Source organism: Nannobrachium achirus (assembly GCF_963921795.1).
Source record: "Nannobrachium achirus genome assembly, chromosome: 21".
Classification (NCBI taxonomy): Eukaryota; Metazoa; Chordata; class Actinopteri; order Myctophiformes; family Myctophidae; genus Nannobrachium; species Nannobrachium achirus.
The window spans coordinates 39,808,114-39,827,439 of NC_137828.1; the positions used below are offsets into that span (position 1 = coordinate 39,808,114).

Genomic DNA, 19,326 nt, shown 5'->3' on the forward strand with positions numbered 1-19,326 from the left:
TGATTTAATCGATTGCTCTGTTACTGTCTAACAAGTCTGTTGTCAAGATGACATGACGCACTGTCCATGGTTTCAGTAAACTGCGCTTGCGCAATCGTCATGGCGGCGTAAACAGCAGAGTATAAGCTTATTTTGTGAGATAAAGAGACGTTCTTTGGAGAAAAAAAGGACAGATGACAACAACATGCACAGCGACAAGGTAATGACATAATCCCCGCTGGCACTTCATCCCGCCTCGGCCTGAGAAATATATTGCACTTTTAGCCCGACTGTTCTGTTCTGTTCAGTCACAGTGCCTCTAGTAGTAGTTAGTATGTTAATGATTTATTGGCAATGGGTATCCTAATCAAACGTTATTAACTATTAACACGTAGCTAGATAAAACATATTATTTAGACAATTATTATATACATCTATAATATAAATCAATATTTGTTATTATTATTATAGAAGAAGCTGCACACTCGTAACTGATGCAATCATTTTTCTCTACTGGAAAAAGTACTCACATGGTTGTATACTGCAATATAGAAATACTGTGTTACAAGTAAAAGTCCGGAATTCAAAATGTACTTGAGTAAAGGTGCAGAAGTATTGCCATCATCAAAATGTACTTAAAGTACCAACTACCAAAATTAAAAGTACAAAATGTAGATTTGTAGATTGGCTAAATAGCCTAGGTATAACATAGAGCTAAAGTCGTTAATGTATGTTTTATAATATTATAATGTACATCTACAAAGTAACTAGTTTTCAAATAATTGTAGTGGAGTATAAGGTACAATATTTGGATCCGAGATGTAGTGGAGTAGAAGTAAAAGTATTGAAAATACTCAAGTAAAGTACAAATATCTCAAAATTGTACTTAAGTACAGTACTCAAGTAAATGTACTTAGTTACTTTACACCACTGGGAAAAAAAATAGTTTCTTTTTACGGCTTATCAACATAGCAGGCTGAAATGTAGTTCTTGTTGTTATTGTCTCAATAAATTATCGTGTCAGAGCTATAGTTTTAAGCTTGTGTCCACTTGGACACATGTCTGTGTTTCACAAATGGTCTCTTCATTCTATAGAAAATTACCAAGGAAGACACTTGGAAACCGTCTGAACTTAGAAAACACATCAGGGTAAGTTTCTATGAGCATATCAAATCAAGTTTCATTTTAAAGGCTCTACTGTATTTAATATACATTATGTATTATATTTTCTTTCCTTAGGATGAAGGATATGCGGAGGACCGTGTCAGGAGACGGGAGGAAAACGAGAGAAAACACGGGAGTGGGGAGACTGTAGAGAGACGCCCCAGAGACCCAGATAGAGGAGACAGAGACAGGGGAGATAGAGACCGAGACAGAGACAGACACAGGGAGAAAGACCATACGAGAGACAAAGACAAACAGAAAGAAAATAACCCATATCTCGACACGAGGGCGAGAGACAAAGGAAAAGGCGGAGAACACAACCCATATCTGGACAGAAGGAAAGAGGGGTCGAGGGACAGGAGAGCCGAGTGGGAGGAGAGAGACAAAGAGAAGAGGAGAGACAGAGAGAGAGTGGCTGATCCCGCTAAACACGGTGACGAGCGCGGAGAGCACAGAGACAGAAGGCACAACAGAGAGGAGAAAGACATCCAGGACAGGGAGAGAGACAGACAGAAAGAGAAAGAAAGGAGGAGGGAGAGAGAAAGAGACAACGACCACGGGAAGAACAACCGAGAGGAGAAAGAAAACCAAGACAGGGAGAGAGACAGACAGAGAGAGAAAGAAAGGAGGAGGGAGAGAGAAAGAGACAATGACCATGGGAGGAACAACCGAGATGAGAAAGGAAATGAGGACAGAGAGAGAGACGGACAGAAAGACAACGAACGGAGGAGGGAGAAAGAAAGAGACGACGACCACAGGAGGGACAGAGACAGAGACAAGAGGAGGGAAGTGAGAGACAGGGAAAGGAGGAGAGAAGAAAGGGACAGAGAACACGGGAGAGAGAGGGATAGAAAGAGGCACGAGGAAGGTGAGGAGACGGGAAGAGATGGGGAGCGGAGGCGAGACAGGGAGCAGAGAGACAGGGAGAGGGAGAACCTGAACGAAGGCGAACCACAAAAACACGAGTCACGTGACAGAGAGAGGCGGGAGAGACATGCAGACAGAAGGCATTCGGAAAACAAGGAGGAACAAGGTAAAGTTCGTTACAAAACAGCAAGAGCTCCACCTTGAGACCTCAATTGACCAAAATGGACTGTGAATTTCCTTTGTGTTTAAGAGCTCTGCTATTTCTACCATTGCTCTACTTTTCAGTGTACAAAGAAGATGGGCAAAAAGAAAGGGAGGACATAGAAAGGAGACACAAAGAGAGAGAACATCATGTAAGCTACCGCCGTCCAGTTACAGTAGGGTTAGCCGTAAGTTGGCACTCTGTCAAGGTGTCAACTTGCACCTTGTTATTTATATCGGGTCGAACTTGTTGGTGGTGATGTCACAGAGAATGCTGCTCCCTCATTGGCTAAAGGCCTTGCCTTTGTACTGTCGGCCGAATACAGACAGCCGGATACGGACAACACCGAACCCAGTACTTGCTGCTCAGCTGGCGCAAGTAATTAACCTCTAAAGTTAACATTTTCAGATGTGGGGGGGTCTGTGGCTATATATAAATGGTAAATGGTGCATTTATATAGCGCTTTTATCCAAGGCGCTTTACATAGATTGTGCATTACATTCACCCATTCATGCACACATTCATACACCGGTGGCAGAGGAAACCATGCAAGGCACCAACCTACTCACCGGGAGCAATTAGGGGTTCAGAGTCTTGCTCAAGGACTCTTCGACATTAACTCAGGGGGAGCCCTGATTCGAACTGGGAACCCTTCGGGAACCCTTCGTGCTCTAATAAGGGTTTCTCTACCCCTGAGCTATGCCGCCCCGTATACAGTATATATGCATTTTGCGGTCCTTGACATGAAAAAGTTTGAGAACTACTGGTTTAGAAGGCATCCGTAGAATCGACCTCAGGTCTAAATGATGCACTCAGTCCATCTTTCTGCTCTCCAGGATGAAAAGCGGAAGCATGACGGTGAATCCAGGGAGCAAAGAGACGGTCATCACCGTGGTGACAGAGACCGAAGGGACCGGGACAAGCACAGGGAGAGGAGGCACAGGGAGGAGGCAGACCCAGGACCAACGTATGCCGATGAGACGAGCACCCCAAAACCACACCAAGGTCCCAGAGATAAGACCACATCTTCAAAAATAAAGGTCAGCGTAAAGTTACGTTAATTCGTTAAGCACATCTCATGCAGATGCGTACTCAGTTTGCTTAAAATACAATAGGTGCGAAATAGATGAGATTAGAAAGATAATTACAACCACCCAAAATCCCACCTACACACTTACAGAAGTGTTGCTTGTCTTAGTAATATTTATGAGGCTCTTCTATACTGTACATTTTCTGTCAGTCTACCATATTCGCACATTTACCCCCCCGCCATACCCAGAGTATGACCTAAAAGCAAAATGGCCACTGTATCAATACAGGCCTGTCAATGGTGTGCGTTCTTTGTAATTCAGGAAGTGGTGATACTACCTGAGCCACAGACAACTATTCCAACAGATTTAGAAGAAATGGAAGATCCTGTAAGCTGCTTGTTTTGACTTCTTCACCCCAGTCTCTGCTAGACATTGAAAGCATGAAAGCAAACATTTTTTTTTGCTTTGGAGTGTGTGAACTGCTGGTTGTTCCATTATGTTCAACCAAAGAGCAGAGGGCTTCTGCATGGGCTCTTTGGAGAACGGATTACTTAAGTCAGTCTATATGTTATACCGGTGAATGCATGTAGTTGCAATTAGTCCAATTAATTGTGACATACCTACATGTTGTATTTTCTATGGCTTGCAAATGCATGTTGTGCTATTCATTAATAGGTTGCCTCCATTGCTTCCCACCATCTATCACTGAATGCTGGCTTAACACCATTTATACTCACCCATCCATTCCTGTCTGGCCTTCTTATGGAAGTTTGCCAACTCAGATACTGTACAAGGTCTTAAAAGTGTTGTCCATTGTTGCTCGTGGTGATTTACCTTGTCTGCAGGTTGGCAAGGATGAAGAATTGGTCGAAGGTCAGGACTATGGGGATCAGGAGTATGAAGAAGATTTTGAGGTAACATACTGTAATACTGGCTTGTTTCTGATAGTCACATACCATTAGACCTGGGTTCTCTACCTTTTCAGGCTGTGATATTATTTGATCAAATATTATTTGAACTGGGGACCTCCAACCTGATGAGCACTTGGAATGTAGGAGTTGAGGCATTACATTTTGTTTGACTCCACTGATAAATATTGTAAATAACACGTTTGGCCTCAGTTATTATTATTTTCTTTTTAAGTATTGAAAATGTCTTAAAAGTCCTTAGATTGTCACTTCACTGTCATCTGGTGACATGTGTTCCGAACAACAGTTTGAGAAGCACTGCCGGTCCACTAGCTAATATGATTTTCAATCATTTCAAATATATTGAAATCATTTCATTTTCACAATTTCATTCATTTATTTTGTTTGCTTTTTTTGTCATTTCACTTTGGCATGCCCTAAATTGGATTTACTTTTCAAGAAAGTGGTGAGTGATCTGATTTGTTGTGGGGTAGCTTTGCTTTTGTCATTGAGTTCCTCCTTCATGGCTGATTAAGGTCATTGCTTGTTTTGTACGTAGCGCCTTATTTTGCATTGAACATTAAGACGCCACTGATCAAGTGACAGCCGGCGTTCCTCTCTCTCTTTGTCCGTCAAGGATTATGAGGAGGATTTTGAGGAGGTAGAGGAGAGTGGAGGTGATGGAGAGGATGACAAGGAGCCGCCACACAGCCCGGTGGCGAGCGGAGAGGGGGAGGAGCCGCCGCCACAGACGAGCGAGGAAATAAAGGCAATCAGGAGAGCCATGGATGAGGAGAATGAGCGAGTAGGAACTGCCCAATCCAGACAGAGCTCCTACACAGACCAAGACAGACCCACTCGGTCCAGAGATACAGGCAAGTAGGGCCGGGCAGTTAACAGAATAATATATAGAAAACAACATTTAGAACCAATAACCGTATTAATCTTGCTCGTGTAGGTTAATCTGTGTTCAAGAAGCATTTTTTAAAATATATTTTTATTTTATTTCTTATATATCAATGAATCCATGCAAACATTTTTATAATCGACTAAATCGAATCAGCCCTACAGACAAGATTCACTTTTTCCAAATTTCATGTCATCCATTTCAGAATTTGCATATTGTTTTGTGGAAACTGATTTTATTTAGATGTTTCTTCAAACTTAATGCTTTTATCTGTGCTTATGGAATGAGAGGTGAAATGCCACTCCTCCCAGTTCTTGTACGGATATTTCTTTCTTGCTGTTCTTTCAGAAGCGAATGACAAGAACCAGAGCAGAGGCTCCCAGCGGGGGAAGTTTATCAACTTTGTGGCCGCAAAGCAACGTGAAGTCAGCAAACAGGTTGCCAACAAACAGAAGTAGGTTTGACAGAAATTGAAAAATGGTCTGCATTCATACCTAGCAGAGATGTACAGATACCGTTTCTTCCCTTCCCGATACCAATTCCCATAACTTGCGTATTGGTCGATACTGAGTATATCCGTAAAGTAAGTAAAATAATAATGTAAATAGCATAGTAAGAGTATAAAACAGCTGTGCAATACATAGCACCCTAGTTAGAGGTCATATATCTGCCAGTAGGCCTGTCACAATTATTAGCCTACATAATCACATCACATAATTATTTGACATGATCACGATATTTTCTTCATAATCGTCATAATTATTTCCATGTTAAAACATTTTATATATTGTCAAATAATATTAATGTTTATTTTTAAGTTTATAAATGTATTATTTGTCATATCTTCCCTGTGCACCTTTTGTTTACGAAGGCTAGAAGCCAAACAGAAATGTAATTTTCATTCATGATGTTCTAATATTGTTCAACGACCGAAACACAATTAAATTGTTAATCGCAATTATTTGTGTTACAATTTATCGTCAGGTAAAATGCCATAATCGTGACAACCGTATCGGCCAGACCGATATATCAGCCTCTAATTGATATGACTGTTTATGTCCGCAGGAAGCGCAGTGCCGAGCTGCTTCGCCTTATAGATCTGGATTTCTCCACGACAGTCTCCCTTCTGGACCTGCCTCCTGTTAGCGAATACGATATGTACATCAAAAGCTTTGGGAATACAAACACAAAACAGGTCAGCGACTCCTTCTGTTTGCACACGTACACATGGATTAAAGTTCTCTGCCGCCATTTGGATTCCATAAGCCTTCTATGAAAGCATGTCGCGCACCAAAAATAGCCAATCTAAAAGCTCACAGCACGTCGCATGTTGTGAGCTTGTAGACTGGAGATTTTCGGTTATTGGTTATTTTAAGACGAAAGAGTATTTGAAGTGGTCAAACTAGCAATAGAAATATAGAATACATGTTCAGAAGCATCTTCCATGAACATGAATGGTCAGAAATGTCATAAAAGCAAAAGTCAAAGCCTCAATCTGTGATTCAGCTGGTTGGCTGCAGAAACATACTGTATGTTTAGAGAATAATGATAATACCTAAACGTTATTTTTCTTTATTCCAATGCATACACTATATGCACCAGTGAATGGACCCTGCTTCCAAGCATACAAACCTGACATAAGAAACCCTTCCTTCTCAGGCATATGTTCAATGTAATGAGGACAACGTGGACAGAGACATCCAGACGGAGGACATAGAGATGTCTGAGAAATGGACACAGCATCCAGCAGAAAGGCATGGACCATGCGGAGGTAAGAAAACACTCTGAAGGCTGTTTATTAAGTATTGACGGGTCTTCAACGTTTTCAGGCCAAGGACCCCTTAGTTGAGAGAGAGATGAAGCAGGGACCCCCACAACTTTTTTCATAGATTCCATATAGTTTCATGATCGTTTGACAGCACAATCATCACTGTATTTTGGAATCATGTCACTTTGTGTTTTATGATATTTAACCACTTGAACCGTCAATACCTAATAAACATGACCTATCACTCTGTACTTAGTTTGCTCTTTTACCCCTCTACACCAAAACTCTTTGCCAAAAATAGACGATCTACAAGCTCACAACACGCTGCGAGGCGTTGTGAGCCTGTAGATCTGCTATTGTTGGCTAAAGTTCACGGAATATGGATATATGGATATGGATAATTATATAATATGATTGAATGTGTTGCTCATTCCTATTGTGTCCAACGTACTGGCAGATCCAAGGCTTTCCCAAGATGCCCGAGATAAAAGCACAAGTGAAATGAACATCGACACACAGCGTCTCACAACGTTTTTACGCTCAGCCTCGCAGGTATTTTGTTACAAATAGAGCTTTGTTTTCTACACATGATGTGGACAACACAATTCTTCGCTTCCTACCGGGAGCAATTGATGTCTGGTTTTTATTATTATTACAAAACACACTAACTTCAGCCGTATATATATATATTTCGGCAATTTGAAAATAGCAGATCTACAAGCTCACAAGGCAAGATTATTCATACATTTTGAACTTGTGAATGGGACATTCTGCACACTGAGCTCTTACTTTTGGCAATTATATACGTATATTTTGATGCCTACTTTTATACATCTTTAATTCAGGACTTCTACTTGTAACAGAGTATATTTACGGTACATTGCAGTATTGACACTAAAACATTTGAGTACTTCCTCCACCATTGTATCTACAGTAGGTGACAACTGTGCTGTTTTGTTGTGGCTGTATCCAGGTGATGGTTGTGCTGTTGGAGGAGGACTACGCCGAGAAACAATCACTGAAGAGGCTTAGCACCAAAGCAGAAGTTCTGTCTTTCAGCGATGGCAGCTTACAGTTCAACACAAAGTTGTCTTTTCTCAATGGTACACACACACACACACACACACACACACACACACACACACACACACACACACACACACACACACACATACACACACACACACACACACACACACACACACACACACTGCTGAGTGGGGGGAGTGGTGACAGTCACTTTGAAAAACCAGAATGAGTGCAACTGCTAGTTGTAAAAAATGTATCATTGTTCTTCATAAATAGCCAATATTTAATGAAGACGGAATGCACTTGCCTGTCGGGCAACCAGAAAGCAAACTCGGCCACGGACAGTCGGGTCACCGTTAGGTACCATATTATTCAGTCAACTGTTTTCATGCGTAATGGTGCAATGAAATGGAATGGGGAAATGTAAAGTATATAAAGAAAGGAAGCAGTAAAGTCACACCACTGAAGTCATACCCGTACCACTGAAGGCAGATAATATCATCAGTAACTGATTGTGCTGCTAATCAACATTGTTGAACAAAATATAATAGGGAAAAGCACTTGTGTTGTGAATTCAGCACCTTGAGCTTCTGGGAGGAGCTCATTGTCCCCAAGACAACACTCATGATTGCCAGGATCCAGCCAGTGGCCACATGAATAAAGTTATTATATTATTCACTTTATTCATGAATCCTGAGAATTCTTTGGAAGTCAATTAGAGATGTGCATTGGCTGTGCCCTTACGATTCAATTATAATACAGTATTATAATCATATATTATATATCATTATATTTAGGCTATAATCGATTATGTCACAGTTCTGCATCGATTATCGATTATGCACGGCCGAATCGAAAATGCATTGCCGAATTGATTATCTTTGACACCACTAATGTCAATACAGAGTCCAGGGTTTCCTGCAGTGCTGTATTGGCCAGTTGGGCCAATAAAGGTGCCAGGCATACACAAGAGCTAACGTCATTAACGTTGGACATTCCTATTTCGATTTCATGTGTACAGGTCGTCACGTCAGCCTCGTGCACTTCTCCCCGGTCCAAAAGCAGACCATGATGTCAGTCCACAGTCCTACAGGCAAGCCTGACGCAGTGTGCCTCGACACCTGGACCATGATCTGCATCTGGAACATCTGGGAGCCCTCACGACCCCAGAAGATCCTTGTCTATGAGTCTGAGGTAACAGAGAAATTCTTTGTCTGGCCGCAATTAGAATAAACATGCTGTAAAAAGAAAGAGAAGGAAACTTATGAAAAAATGTATAGTAGCACAAGTCTTGCATTTATTTGCATTTGGTTATTGACTGCCTTGAGATGTTCAGGTGTAAAGGCCAATCGACACCAATTATTAAGGGAGCACGGTCCCATACCGAGCTACCGAGGAGTTGACCCGTAGCTGGACCTGGCTGACGCGCAGTTGGTCTGGTTGATAGAATACCGTACTGTTTGTTCAACTTTGCTGTGTGTATCAATGTTTAAAAGAAACGATGCAGGCGGCTTCTTCATGCAATATGGTACATTTATTTCTCCACCGTGCATACATCATCAGGGTTCCACAAGCGGTGAATTAATAGATCAAACATTTTAAACAAACAATTCGCGCCACAGCGACTTAAAACACAGCAGGTAACTTGCGGTCAAAAACCGTTGCCCTTCCGGGTCAAAACCTCCCAAAGGTACCCGTGAACTTGACCCTTTTATATTGTACAGCGCCACCCCATGGTCACACAAATTCATGAGCAGGTTTTAATGATTTGGCTCTTACACCAATGCAACTCCTTGCAACTGATACAGGATAGGTGGGCACTAGGGACATCTGGGCACCTCAATGTAAAATTTGCTATTTTATACAAAATGTTTAAAGAAAATCACACCAGGTGTGAAGTATTACTTAATAGTGAAGTATTACTTAAGTATTACTTAATATACATGCTCAAAACGTCCTGTGAAGCTTGGCCAATGCCAAGCTGTGCGGGACATACGGACGGAAATACGGACATACAAAGCCAGATGTAGGAGCGGTATTAAGTATTTGAAAAATGGTAAAGTATACATGATGTGAACATGCACGGTACATCATTATCAGATTTAACTTCCAGATTTAACTTTCATGCCCCAAAATGACTGGATATACAGTACAGGTTTTGTCGATTTCTTTTGCAATTGTAGACATATTAGAGCATAATTGCCAAATGTTTAAGCATGTTCTAATCATTATGTAATATACTTAAAAACATTTTACTTTTTTCTCTCTCTCTTTCTTTTTTTTTTTACAAAAATACCAATTCTACATCAAGGTGCCCAGATGGCCCAACTATCTTGTTACCCTTGCAACCACTTGCAACCATTATCCCCAAATGGCACCAGTCTGCAACTGGTCAGTTCAGACGGCTGCAACGGTCTCTAAAACGGTTTTGTTGCAAAGAGTTGTGTTGGTGTGGACTGGGTCAGGGGTTCTCAACCTGTGGGTCCAAATTGTTTGAGGGGGTCCCCAGATGATTAACTTAATGTGCAACATTATTTTCTCACTCAACTGTAAACAAAGTAACAAACCAACATAAAGTTTAAGCGTATAGAGGGTATCTGCACATTTCTAAAGTGACAATTTAAGGACTTTTTAATACCTCTAAAATGACAAATTAAACATTGGCCAAATGTCCAACTATTAGATGCAGAAATTGTGAAAATAGCCGATCTACATGCTCACAACGCCTCGCAACGAGGCGTTGTGAGCATGTAGATCGGCTATTTTCACGATAGAACCGTGTTATACAAAATGTTATGCTTCAACTTTTATTGCTCTTCAAGGAGGGGGGTCCCCAGTTAACCCATTTAGAACGGGTACACATTTTGTGTATCATTATTTTATGCTTTAACTATTGAAAAATAGCAGATATACAAGCTCACAGCGTGGCACCGAGTGCCGCGCTGCGAGCTCGTAGATCTGCTATTTTTGAAAAGTCGTGAACATTAGAATTTTGAGCCGATTCTATAAGTGTCTTTTGAATCCTTCTAATTCTAGGCCTAAATGGGTTAAAATATGATTATTTTGGGGGTCACGGCCTGAAAAGGTTGATAACCACAGTATTGGGTCACTGAGAAGATGTTCTCCTTGACCCAGGTGCAGTGTTGCTGCTTCAGTCCTGGCAAGGCCACCCTGGTGTTTGCAGGGACCTCCGTGGGCTCCGTGCTGCTCTGGGACCTGAGGGAGCACGCTGGGGACCATTACAACCTGACGGTAGGGGAGGACGAGTGGACCTTCCGTCACCCCACCTTTTCCACTGGTGAGTCAGAGAGTCAGAGTGCCGTAGGCCTCAGTAGTTCTCAACCCATGGGTCGGGATCTCCCAGGGCGTCCCTTACATGATTTATTTTGCCAGATGACAGTGAAGTGACAATTTAATGACTTTTAAGACATTTTTAATACCTAAAAGAAAAAAAAGACCATTACTGCATCATCAAAATAATCAGCAAAATACTATAAAACATAACAATAAATACTTATCTGTGGAACAAAATTGAATGCCTCAACTCCTGCATTCCAACTAAGGCCTTATCTGGGTGTAAGCCATTTTGGCTGATGGTGCTAATTGTAGCTTTACATTTATAGTAAATAGACTTGGACAAAGCCACCTAAATTCTTAAATACATTTTAAACTTAAACACCAAACATAGGCTTAAAAAACACTTTACAAATTAATCATTTTGTCAATGGCATGTATACTTAATAAAAAACCTTTACAAGACATATCGGATCATCTTATATATATCCTGGACTTTATATTAATAAAGCCCAGGATTTATTTGCATTGTGGCAAGTAAAAGACAAATTTAAATGTCCTGAGAGCATGATCCCGAACCATAACATTTGTATGGCTTTGGTGATTTGTCAAAGAGGACAGCAGAAGCTGTAACATCCTGCTTCATATTAACTGTAACATCACTCATACAGATACATCCCAAGTATTCACTTTGGTTCCTATTTCAATTTCAACAGGAAACACATGGTCACACTATGCTTGGTGTTCACTCCAGCAGAATTCACATACTGTAGACCAGTGGTTCTCAAAGTGGATTCCAGGGACTCTGTGGGTTCCTTTATGGGTGTCTAAATTGACCCATACAAGTCTGTAACTCTTGACAGTGCACAAATTAATGAAATCAGTAGCAGCACATTTTCATACTTTCATACACGAGTCTACCCGTCCTTGGATGTTCCGTCTGAAAGTTCAGACGTCTTGTTTACCTACCACGGGAGCGCTGGTGACTCGGTAGGTACGTGCTGAAATGGCTTCTTGTTTGTCACCTTGTCAACACAGATGCCGTGCTGGCGGCGGCGGGTCATTTGTCCTCGGTGTGCTGCGTAGAGGTTGTCCCGTCCTCTGGAGCAGGGGGCCTGAGACCAGAGGCCCCGCTGTTGGCATCCGATGAAGGTCAAGAACGAAACCAAAGAGTTATATTTCCTTAATATGGATTCTATGTATAGGGCGTAGCAGTGGGCGTGGTTTACTGGTGCCACTAAAAACATCTCCCTTTCATTTTTCCCCATGGACTTTTACCAAAATATTGATGTCAATTATTTTAAGCCCAGAATCAAGCCATCCAGGATCTTGGTGAATCATGACCATAAAACCTTTGATTCTGTGAAAAAAACTAATGAATGTTTAATTATATGACAAATACCCTTTGTTTAGCGATTTTCAATGTTTTCTTATCACAGAATCAAAGGTTTTATGGTCATGATTCACCAGGATCCTGGATGGCAATCAATATCTTTGTAAAAGTCTATGGGGAAGAGAGCTTGATGTGTTAATTATGTGTGTACATTGTGATCTTTTAATAAATACTGTATATCTTAAAAAAAAGAGAGAAAAAAAAGTCTATGGAACCAGTAAACCACACCCACGGATATGCCCTATCTATAGAGATAGAAAAATGCTAAAGGGTAATGTGATGGGTTTCTTTTTTTCTGAGATGTTCTGTTTTAATTCGTCTTGGAGTTATGCTTTCTGGTTTTAAGTGCTTTTTCTGTTTTTGATACGCAGAGTCATCGGGGTTGTCCTTCCAGTTGGCCTCGCTGGACGTAAACGGGGTTTTAAATCAATGGGTAGGCTGAGAATCTCACAACAAGATACCACACAGCTTTGGGCATGCTCCCGAATTCCTTTATGATGAATGATGGTGATGTTGTTGTCGCCTCTGTCCAACAGGTGGTGGTAGAACTCCCCAAAGCCAGCGACGCAGGCTCCCAGACAGACCTGGGTGAGACGGCTCACGGCTCACGTTGGAACGCTCTTCACTTGTTCCAGGAACACTTCTTTTCTTTCTTGTGAATTACTCAACAACCTCTCTCTCTCTCTTCGTCTTACAGGGCTCAGGCCAGGGGGAAAAGTCAAGTTGCTGCACAGTTCCACGCTCCTTGCCGCCGCTGAGAGGTGAGACAGACAGATTAGAAGGGCCGAGGCAGTGTTCATTCGTCACTGCCAGCAAAGGGGCCAAAAATACCCACAATGTCTTTGCCCCGGTGGGCGCAGCACCTGCTCCGTGGAGGTCATATGATCCTGTTTGTTGTGGAGGGAGGACATGCTGTTGTTGTCACATCTCTCCTTTGACTGACCATGTAGCCGCCAGTCCAGACATGTACAGTTTGACTGACCATGTAGCCGCCAGTCCAGACATGTACAGTTTGACTGACCATGTAGCCGCCAGTCCAGACATGTACAGTTTGACTGACCATGTAGCCGCCAGTCCAGACATGTACAGTTTGACTGACCATGTAGCCGCCAGTCCAGACATGTACAGTTTGACTGACCATGTAGCCGCCAGTCCAGAGTCCAGACATGTACAGTTTGACTGACCATGTAGCCGCCAGTCCAGACATGTACAGTTTGACTGACCATGTAGCCGCCAGTCCAGAGTCCAGACATGTACAGTTTGGATGTGATGCAGACAAGTGTCATATTCCTCCAGCGCATGGCTCATTTTTGGCTGGGAATGTCATGACCTCTCATCTCAACGGGTGGTGATCCTGACTTCTCTCTCTGTCTCTCTCTCAGGACTTCACCATGGGATGCAGTGAATACGGGATCGTTCCAAACACTACTGTTAAGATTCCTCCCCACAGACTCGAACCATTTCTTTATTGGCACCAATATGGTGAGCACAAGTCTTCATCTTCCATAGAACGATTTTTTATAGCGTGTCGCTCTTTTATAGAAGTCTAGCCGTCGAGAGAAGAGTGTGTGTTTGTCTGTCTGTCTGTCTGTCTGTCTGTCTGTCTGTGTCACAGAAGTACCTCCACAATTCTTTCTCACACATATTTTATACTTTATGAAATATTTAACTTAAATTAGATAGAGACAAAAATTAAATTGTCCTCCGTCATACTGAATTAGGTTTTGTTTTTCTGCAAATTCAATACGATAAAAACTGACCTGTTAAGAGCACACTTGGTACGCTCTTATTTCACTCTACACAAATCGATTCGCCCTAAATATCAGATCTACAAGCTCACAACACGTTGCAGTGCAGCGTGTTGTGAGCTTGTAGATCGGCTATTTTTGGCGAACGTTCCCCCCGGAATAGGGATCCTGGGGTTCAAGTGGTTTAACAAAAGTGGCATTTTAACTTCTAAGCATATCTTTTATCTTTTATAATTTTCATCATAATGTTTGCCACAATAATTGTGACGTATAATTTTCATATCATCCCATCCCTAGTTATACATTACTTATTTCACAGGCAGGCCATACAAAGTCTCAAATATTTGATACACTGTCCATGTGTGTATGTACGTGCCTATTCTGATTGCACAATATAATGATGAGCACATATGTATGTCATCATCATACTGTACTAAGCGTTGTATTCTAACCCACACTGTTTCTTCAGGAACAGTATTTTCTAGTGTGAGGTGTGGAGTGAGCACCGATATACAGATCAATTAAAAAAAATAGTGTAAAAAAGCAGCAGATGCCATAGCACCCCAAATCATCACAGACTGAGGAAACTTCACACTGGACTTTGACTCTAGAAGCTTTTGAGTCTCGTATAATATTGTAAAAGGTTGTGAATAATTTCACTGCATGCATAATGTATCTATAATATATGAAAGTTTAACATTTTAATTGAATTATGGAAAATAATGAACTTTCCCACAATATTCTATATTTCTTAGATGGATCTGTATATTGACGCTAGTGAAATATTTCATTTAGATTATGCCACCATTCTGCCGTATTATTGCCTGGGCACCTTGTCACAGTGTATGGGTGTGATTTGTGTCTTAGGGTGTGGTCAACCATGGAACCAGCCACGGTTTGAAGGCTCCACCAAAGCTCTACAGGTCTCTGGTGGCTGGGGTCCGACCCACTGACGTCACCTCCATCCACTTCTCGCCGTTCAGTCCAGCCGTGTTCCTGGTGAGACTACACCCATAGTCTCACGAGCCAGACTGTTGCCTCTGACCATTTTGAAATGCCTCCAAAGCTCTGAAAATGATCAAGCAATAAAGTGGATGTGACCCTTCCTCCCCCCCTCTGTTTAGTACATTTATCCGAATATAAATCAAAATAATGTAAGCTTATAGAGCTTGCTGCTTAGCAGAATTGGACATTTAATTCGAAATGAAGAACCGATGACAGCTTCCTGTCTCGTATTTCAGGAGGTGTATATAGCATATACGCAAGACTAGACTGCACCTCTCACGTGGAGTTCAAGGGTTTGTGAGGCTACACATGTGGCATATGTGACCAGACACCATGTGTACAGTACATGTCTTCAAACATGCTGATTTGCATCATGCTAAATCTGCAAGTCCTTCTACAACAGCGGTTGTCAAACATTCGTGCCAAGTACCCCCAAATTGATTTATACCGGTATTTGGCCGCGGCCCCCCCATCTGGAAATGTTTTGTGCCAGGGCCCGCCAGAAGAGAATATTTATGAAGAAAAAAAGATTTCAAACATTTTTTGAAACATTATTGAAAATAAAACTTTGAACACACATAAAAACAATGACACAGACACAGACAACTTACTCCTTTTCCCTCATTCTCTCTTTTGTCCCTATTCTTTATTACCTCCATCTCATTAACTTAAATACTGCAATACTTGCTATATAAAGTATTGCAGTATAGTGTGATACACATATTTCCAACCTTTCTTCATATAATTGATGATCCTCAATAATGCTCATAATAATATGGTACCATTTTTGTCTACTCTCTCAGAGTAGAGCTCTGGACATTTTAGAAACCCGCCTACCAGTGATATCATCGCTGGGGAATCCAAGCTAATAGAAACGGCAGGCTTTCTGTTCCTGGAAAGTTTGTATGCTATAATAGAAACTATTGTTCTCACAATGATAAAAATAAAATACAAATGTTGAAATATTGTTTAAAATGTCCACAGCCCTCCTCTGAGACAAAGTGTAGACAAAAATGGCAACACGTTGTGATGAGCATTAGTGAGTCTGAGGACCAATTATGAGAAGTGGTCCTTTAACATCAAACATATAATTTTCCAAATGTCTGTCTGTCTGTCTGAGTGTCTGTCTGTCTGAGTGAGTGTCTGTCACAGCGTTTCTCCTCAGTGGCTGGAGCAATTAATCTGAAATCGCATCACCATTCGCATATGAACACACCTAACATAACTGTGAAGCCCGTTTGTCACTTTCACAAATCATATGCTGTATATTAGCATTTTTATGTTGTATCTATATCTATTCTGCATCTAGCTTGAGGCATATCTATGTGTGTGTGTGTGTGTGTGTGTGTGTGTGTGTGTGTGTGTGTGTGTGTGTGTGTGTGTGTGTGTGTGTGTGTGTGTGTGTGTGTGTGTGTGTGTGTGTGTGTGTGTGTGTGTGTGTGTGTGTGTGTGTGTGTGTGTGTGTGCGCAGGCGGGCGGGCGGGGGTCTGTTGTCTGGCCCTGTTACAGATTTTGTCCAAAAATCATGCAGATCGGTACACAGTATCTCTGTAGCCATTAAACGAAACGGGTATTTCTTACATTGATGCTCCTACATATTATCATGCAAGCACCAGTTAAAGTTACTTTCCATCCCTCATATACTGTGTGCACAGTAAACATCCCATAACCCACACACTGCACATAATTTCAGAGCTCATATCTTTGAACGGGTAAGGACTAGTATTGATTATTTGAAAGCAATCTGAGTTCCCAGAGGTAATTTTTTCCGCCACTAGGGGGCGAAAACTTGAAAGTAAAATCAAAGTACTTTAATCATGTCTACAAAATGTTAAAAGCCTTAAAATGTTTGAGTGCTCAGATCCTTCCTCTTTTTCAAGTTTTGATTCCTGTTGATCCTAGATGCACCAATCTAGGATCAACTTTTATCTCCATGGAGCACCTGGTTGATCTCTCTCTGTCTCTCTCGGCATGTGTTTGCCGTGCGTGTGCTAGGTGGGCTGCGGGGACGGCAGCATCAGACTGCATGCGGCCTCCCAGGAAGAGCCTGTGCTTGAGTGGAACAACGCCACAGCCAGTGAGCCGGTGGTCTCGGTGCAGTGGACTCGGACCCGACCCACGGTCTTCTGCGTCCTGGACGCAGCTTCTAACCTCTACATATGGGACCTGCAGAAGAATGACCTGGAGCCAGCCGTCACCGAAAGGATCTACGCTGACAGGTATAATAACATATTAGAACAAATGACCCAGTGTTTCTTTTAGAAGATTTTTAATGTTCGACTGTGAGTGGTAGATTATTATTATATACTGTATATATGACTACCTCATGGTTTAAAGTTCTTTACAGTAAAGCATGTCTTCTGTGGAACAAGAACAAGCTTTCAATGTGTCGCAGACGCATTGAGAGGTTGTAGATAGGCTGCTATTTTCAGTTTTATGATTAAGTGGCAAAACTAACAATGTGTTCAGAAGCATCTTCCATAAATGGTACAAATGGTGCACTAGTGTGGAGCCCTCCTTTACACCAGTGGTTCTCAACCTTTTCAGGCCACGACCCCCCAAAATAATCATATTTTAACTGGGGACCCCCCACCCTGACGAGTACTAATAGTTGAGGCATTACATTTTGTATAACACGGTTCTATTGTGAAAATAGCAGATCTACATGCTCACAACGTCTCACGTTGGGAGGCGTTGTGAGCATGTAGATCGGCTATTTTCACAATTTCTGCCTCTAATATTTGACAATTTTGCCAATGTTTAATTTGTCGTTTTAGAGGTATTAAAAAGGCCTTAAATTGTTACTTTAGAAATGTCTATAAATGTCTATAAACTTAAACTTTATGTAGGTTTGTTTACTATTGAGTGAGAAAACAATGTCGCACATTAAGTTAATCATCTGGGGACCCCCCAAAAATAATTTGGGGACCCCCCCTGGGGGTCCCGACCCACAGGTTGAGAACCACTGCTTTACACTGTTTCACGAATCGCACATTAGGACGCAATCTTTCAGTCGTTTTATTTTTGCTTTAATCCATGCTACCTTGTCGTTGTGTTGTCTTTTGTCTTCTCAGGGTCACGGCCATGGCGGTGTTTGGAGACTCAGGACAACAAAACACGTATTCAGGTGTAGCGCTGGCTCACGAGTCAGGGAAACTAGAAGTGCAGTATTTCAATGAAAGATTCACCATTCCTAGTGCTGCAGAACCAGAGACGTTGGAGAGCATGATCAATGACGCCTTCTGAAATAATGTGTCAGATATTATTGTGTTCACTTTGTGCTTTCTTTGTACAACATGTACACATTCTTTAAAGTCTGGAACAATATAAAGATCAATTTATTTGTGTTTTCCTTAACAGTCAAATGTTTTCATTCCATTTGTATAGCCTAAAGCTTTTACCATGACTTTTATAGGATTGACATTATATCAGGTTATAAAAATGTTACTTATGACCAAAAGAAAACATCATTATTTTGTGGCATGCAGCATATTGCCTATTACATGTGTAAATACTGTAGGTTTTTGGTATGGTGTAAATAATTTTGATCACTATGAAAATGTTTATTTTTATATACTGCAGAAAATAAATTAACATACTGTAATTGTACACATCCGTTGCCATGAATTCCTTTTCTTTCTGTAATTGGATAAATATGAGGCACTCAAGCTAAAGCTCTGGGTTTGTAAACATTGCAGGCAATTAAATGCTACTAACCAGTTTGAACAGTTGGCAGTTTTCAGCGACCCGTTGCTTGGCAACTAACAAAGCGTGCACCGTTGTTAAACTGTAGTGTTAAAGCAAAGACTCCAAGTGTGTTCTTTTTCAAGGACTCACCAAAGGATCAGTAAAGTGTTTTCTATGGACTTTTTCAAAAATAATTTGAAGATAAATCTCAGCTTAGGACGTGTTTAATAATTTCTTCACCCTTTTTTTCCCCCGATAGATTTCACTCTGTTCTAACTTTTTTTTAGACATAACACTAAAACATCAGACTAGATGTTACTGTGTCCGGTGCGCAAGACAGTGCT

General features: G+C 41.3%; 1 protein-coding gene across 1 annotated transcript; it reads left to right on the forward strand.

Annotated features, from left to right (window-relative positions):
* Positions 1–119: 119 nt before the first annotated feature.
* On the forward strand, positions 120–18,541 carry dync2i1 (dynein 2 intermediate chain 1; the record flags this gene model as incomplete). Its single annotated transcript, XM_080751766.1, has 24 exons — positions 120–199; positions 1,075–1,128; positions 1,219–1,576; positions 1,682–2,176; positions 2,296–2,363; positions 3,049–3,252; positions 3,565–3,630; positions 4,089–4,157; positions 4,789–5,026; positions 5,407–5,512; positions 6,124–6,253; positions 6,718–6,829; positions 7,284–7,378; positions 7,800–7,929; positions 8,877–9,049; positions 10,991–11,153; positions 12,188–12,301; positions 12,914–12,975; positions 13,079–13,130; positions 13,240–13,303; positions 13,925–14,024; positions 15,158–15,289; positions 17,291–17,514; positions 18,370–18,541. Exons 1-24 carry the CDS (start codon positions 185–187, stop codon positions 18,539–18,541), a joined length of 3,396 nt encoding a protein of 1,131 aa, XP_080607892.1. The 5' UTR covers positions 120–184.
* Positions 18,542–19,326: the final 785 nt, after the last annotated feature.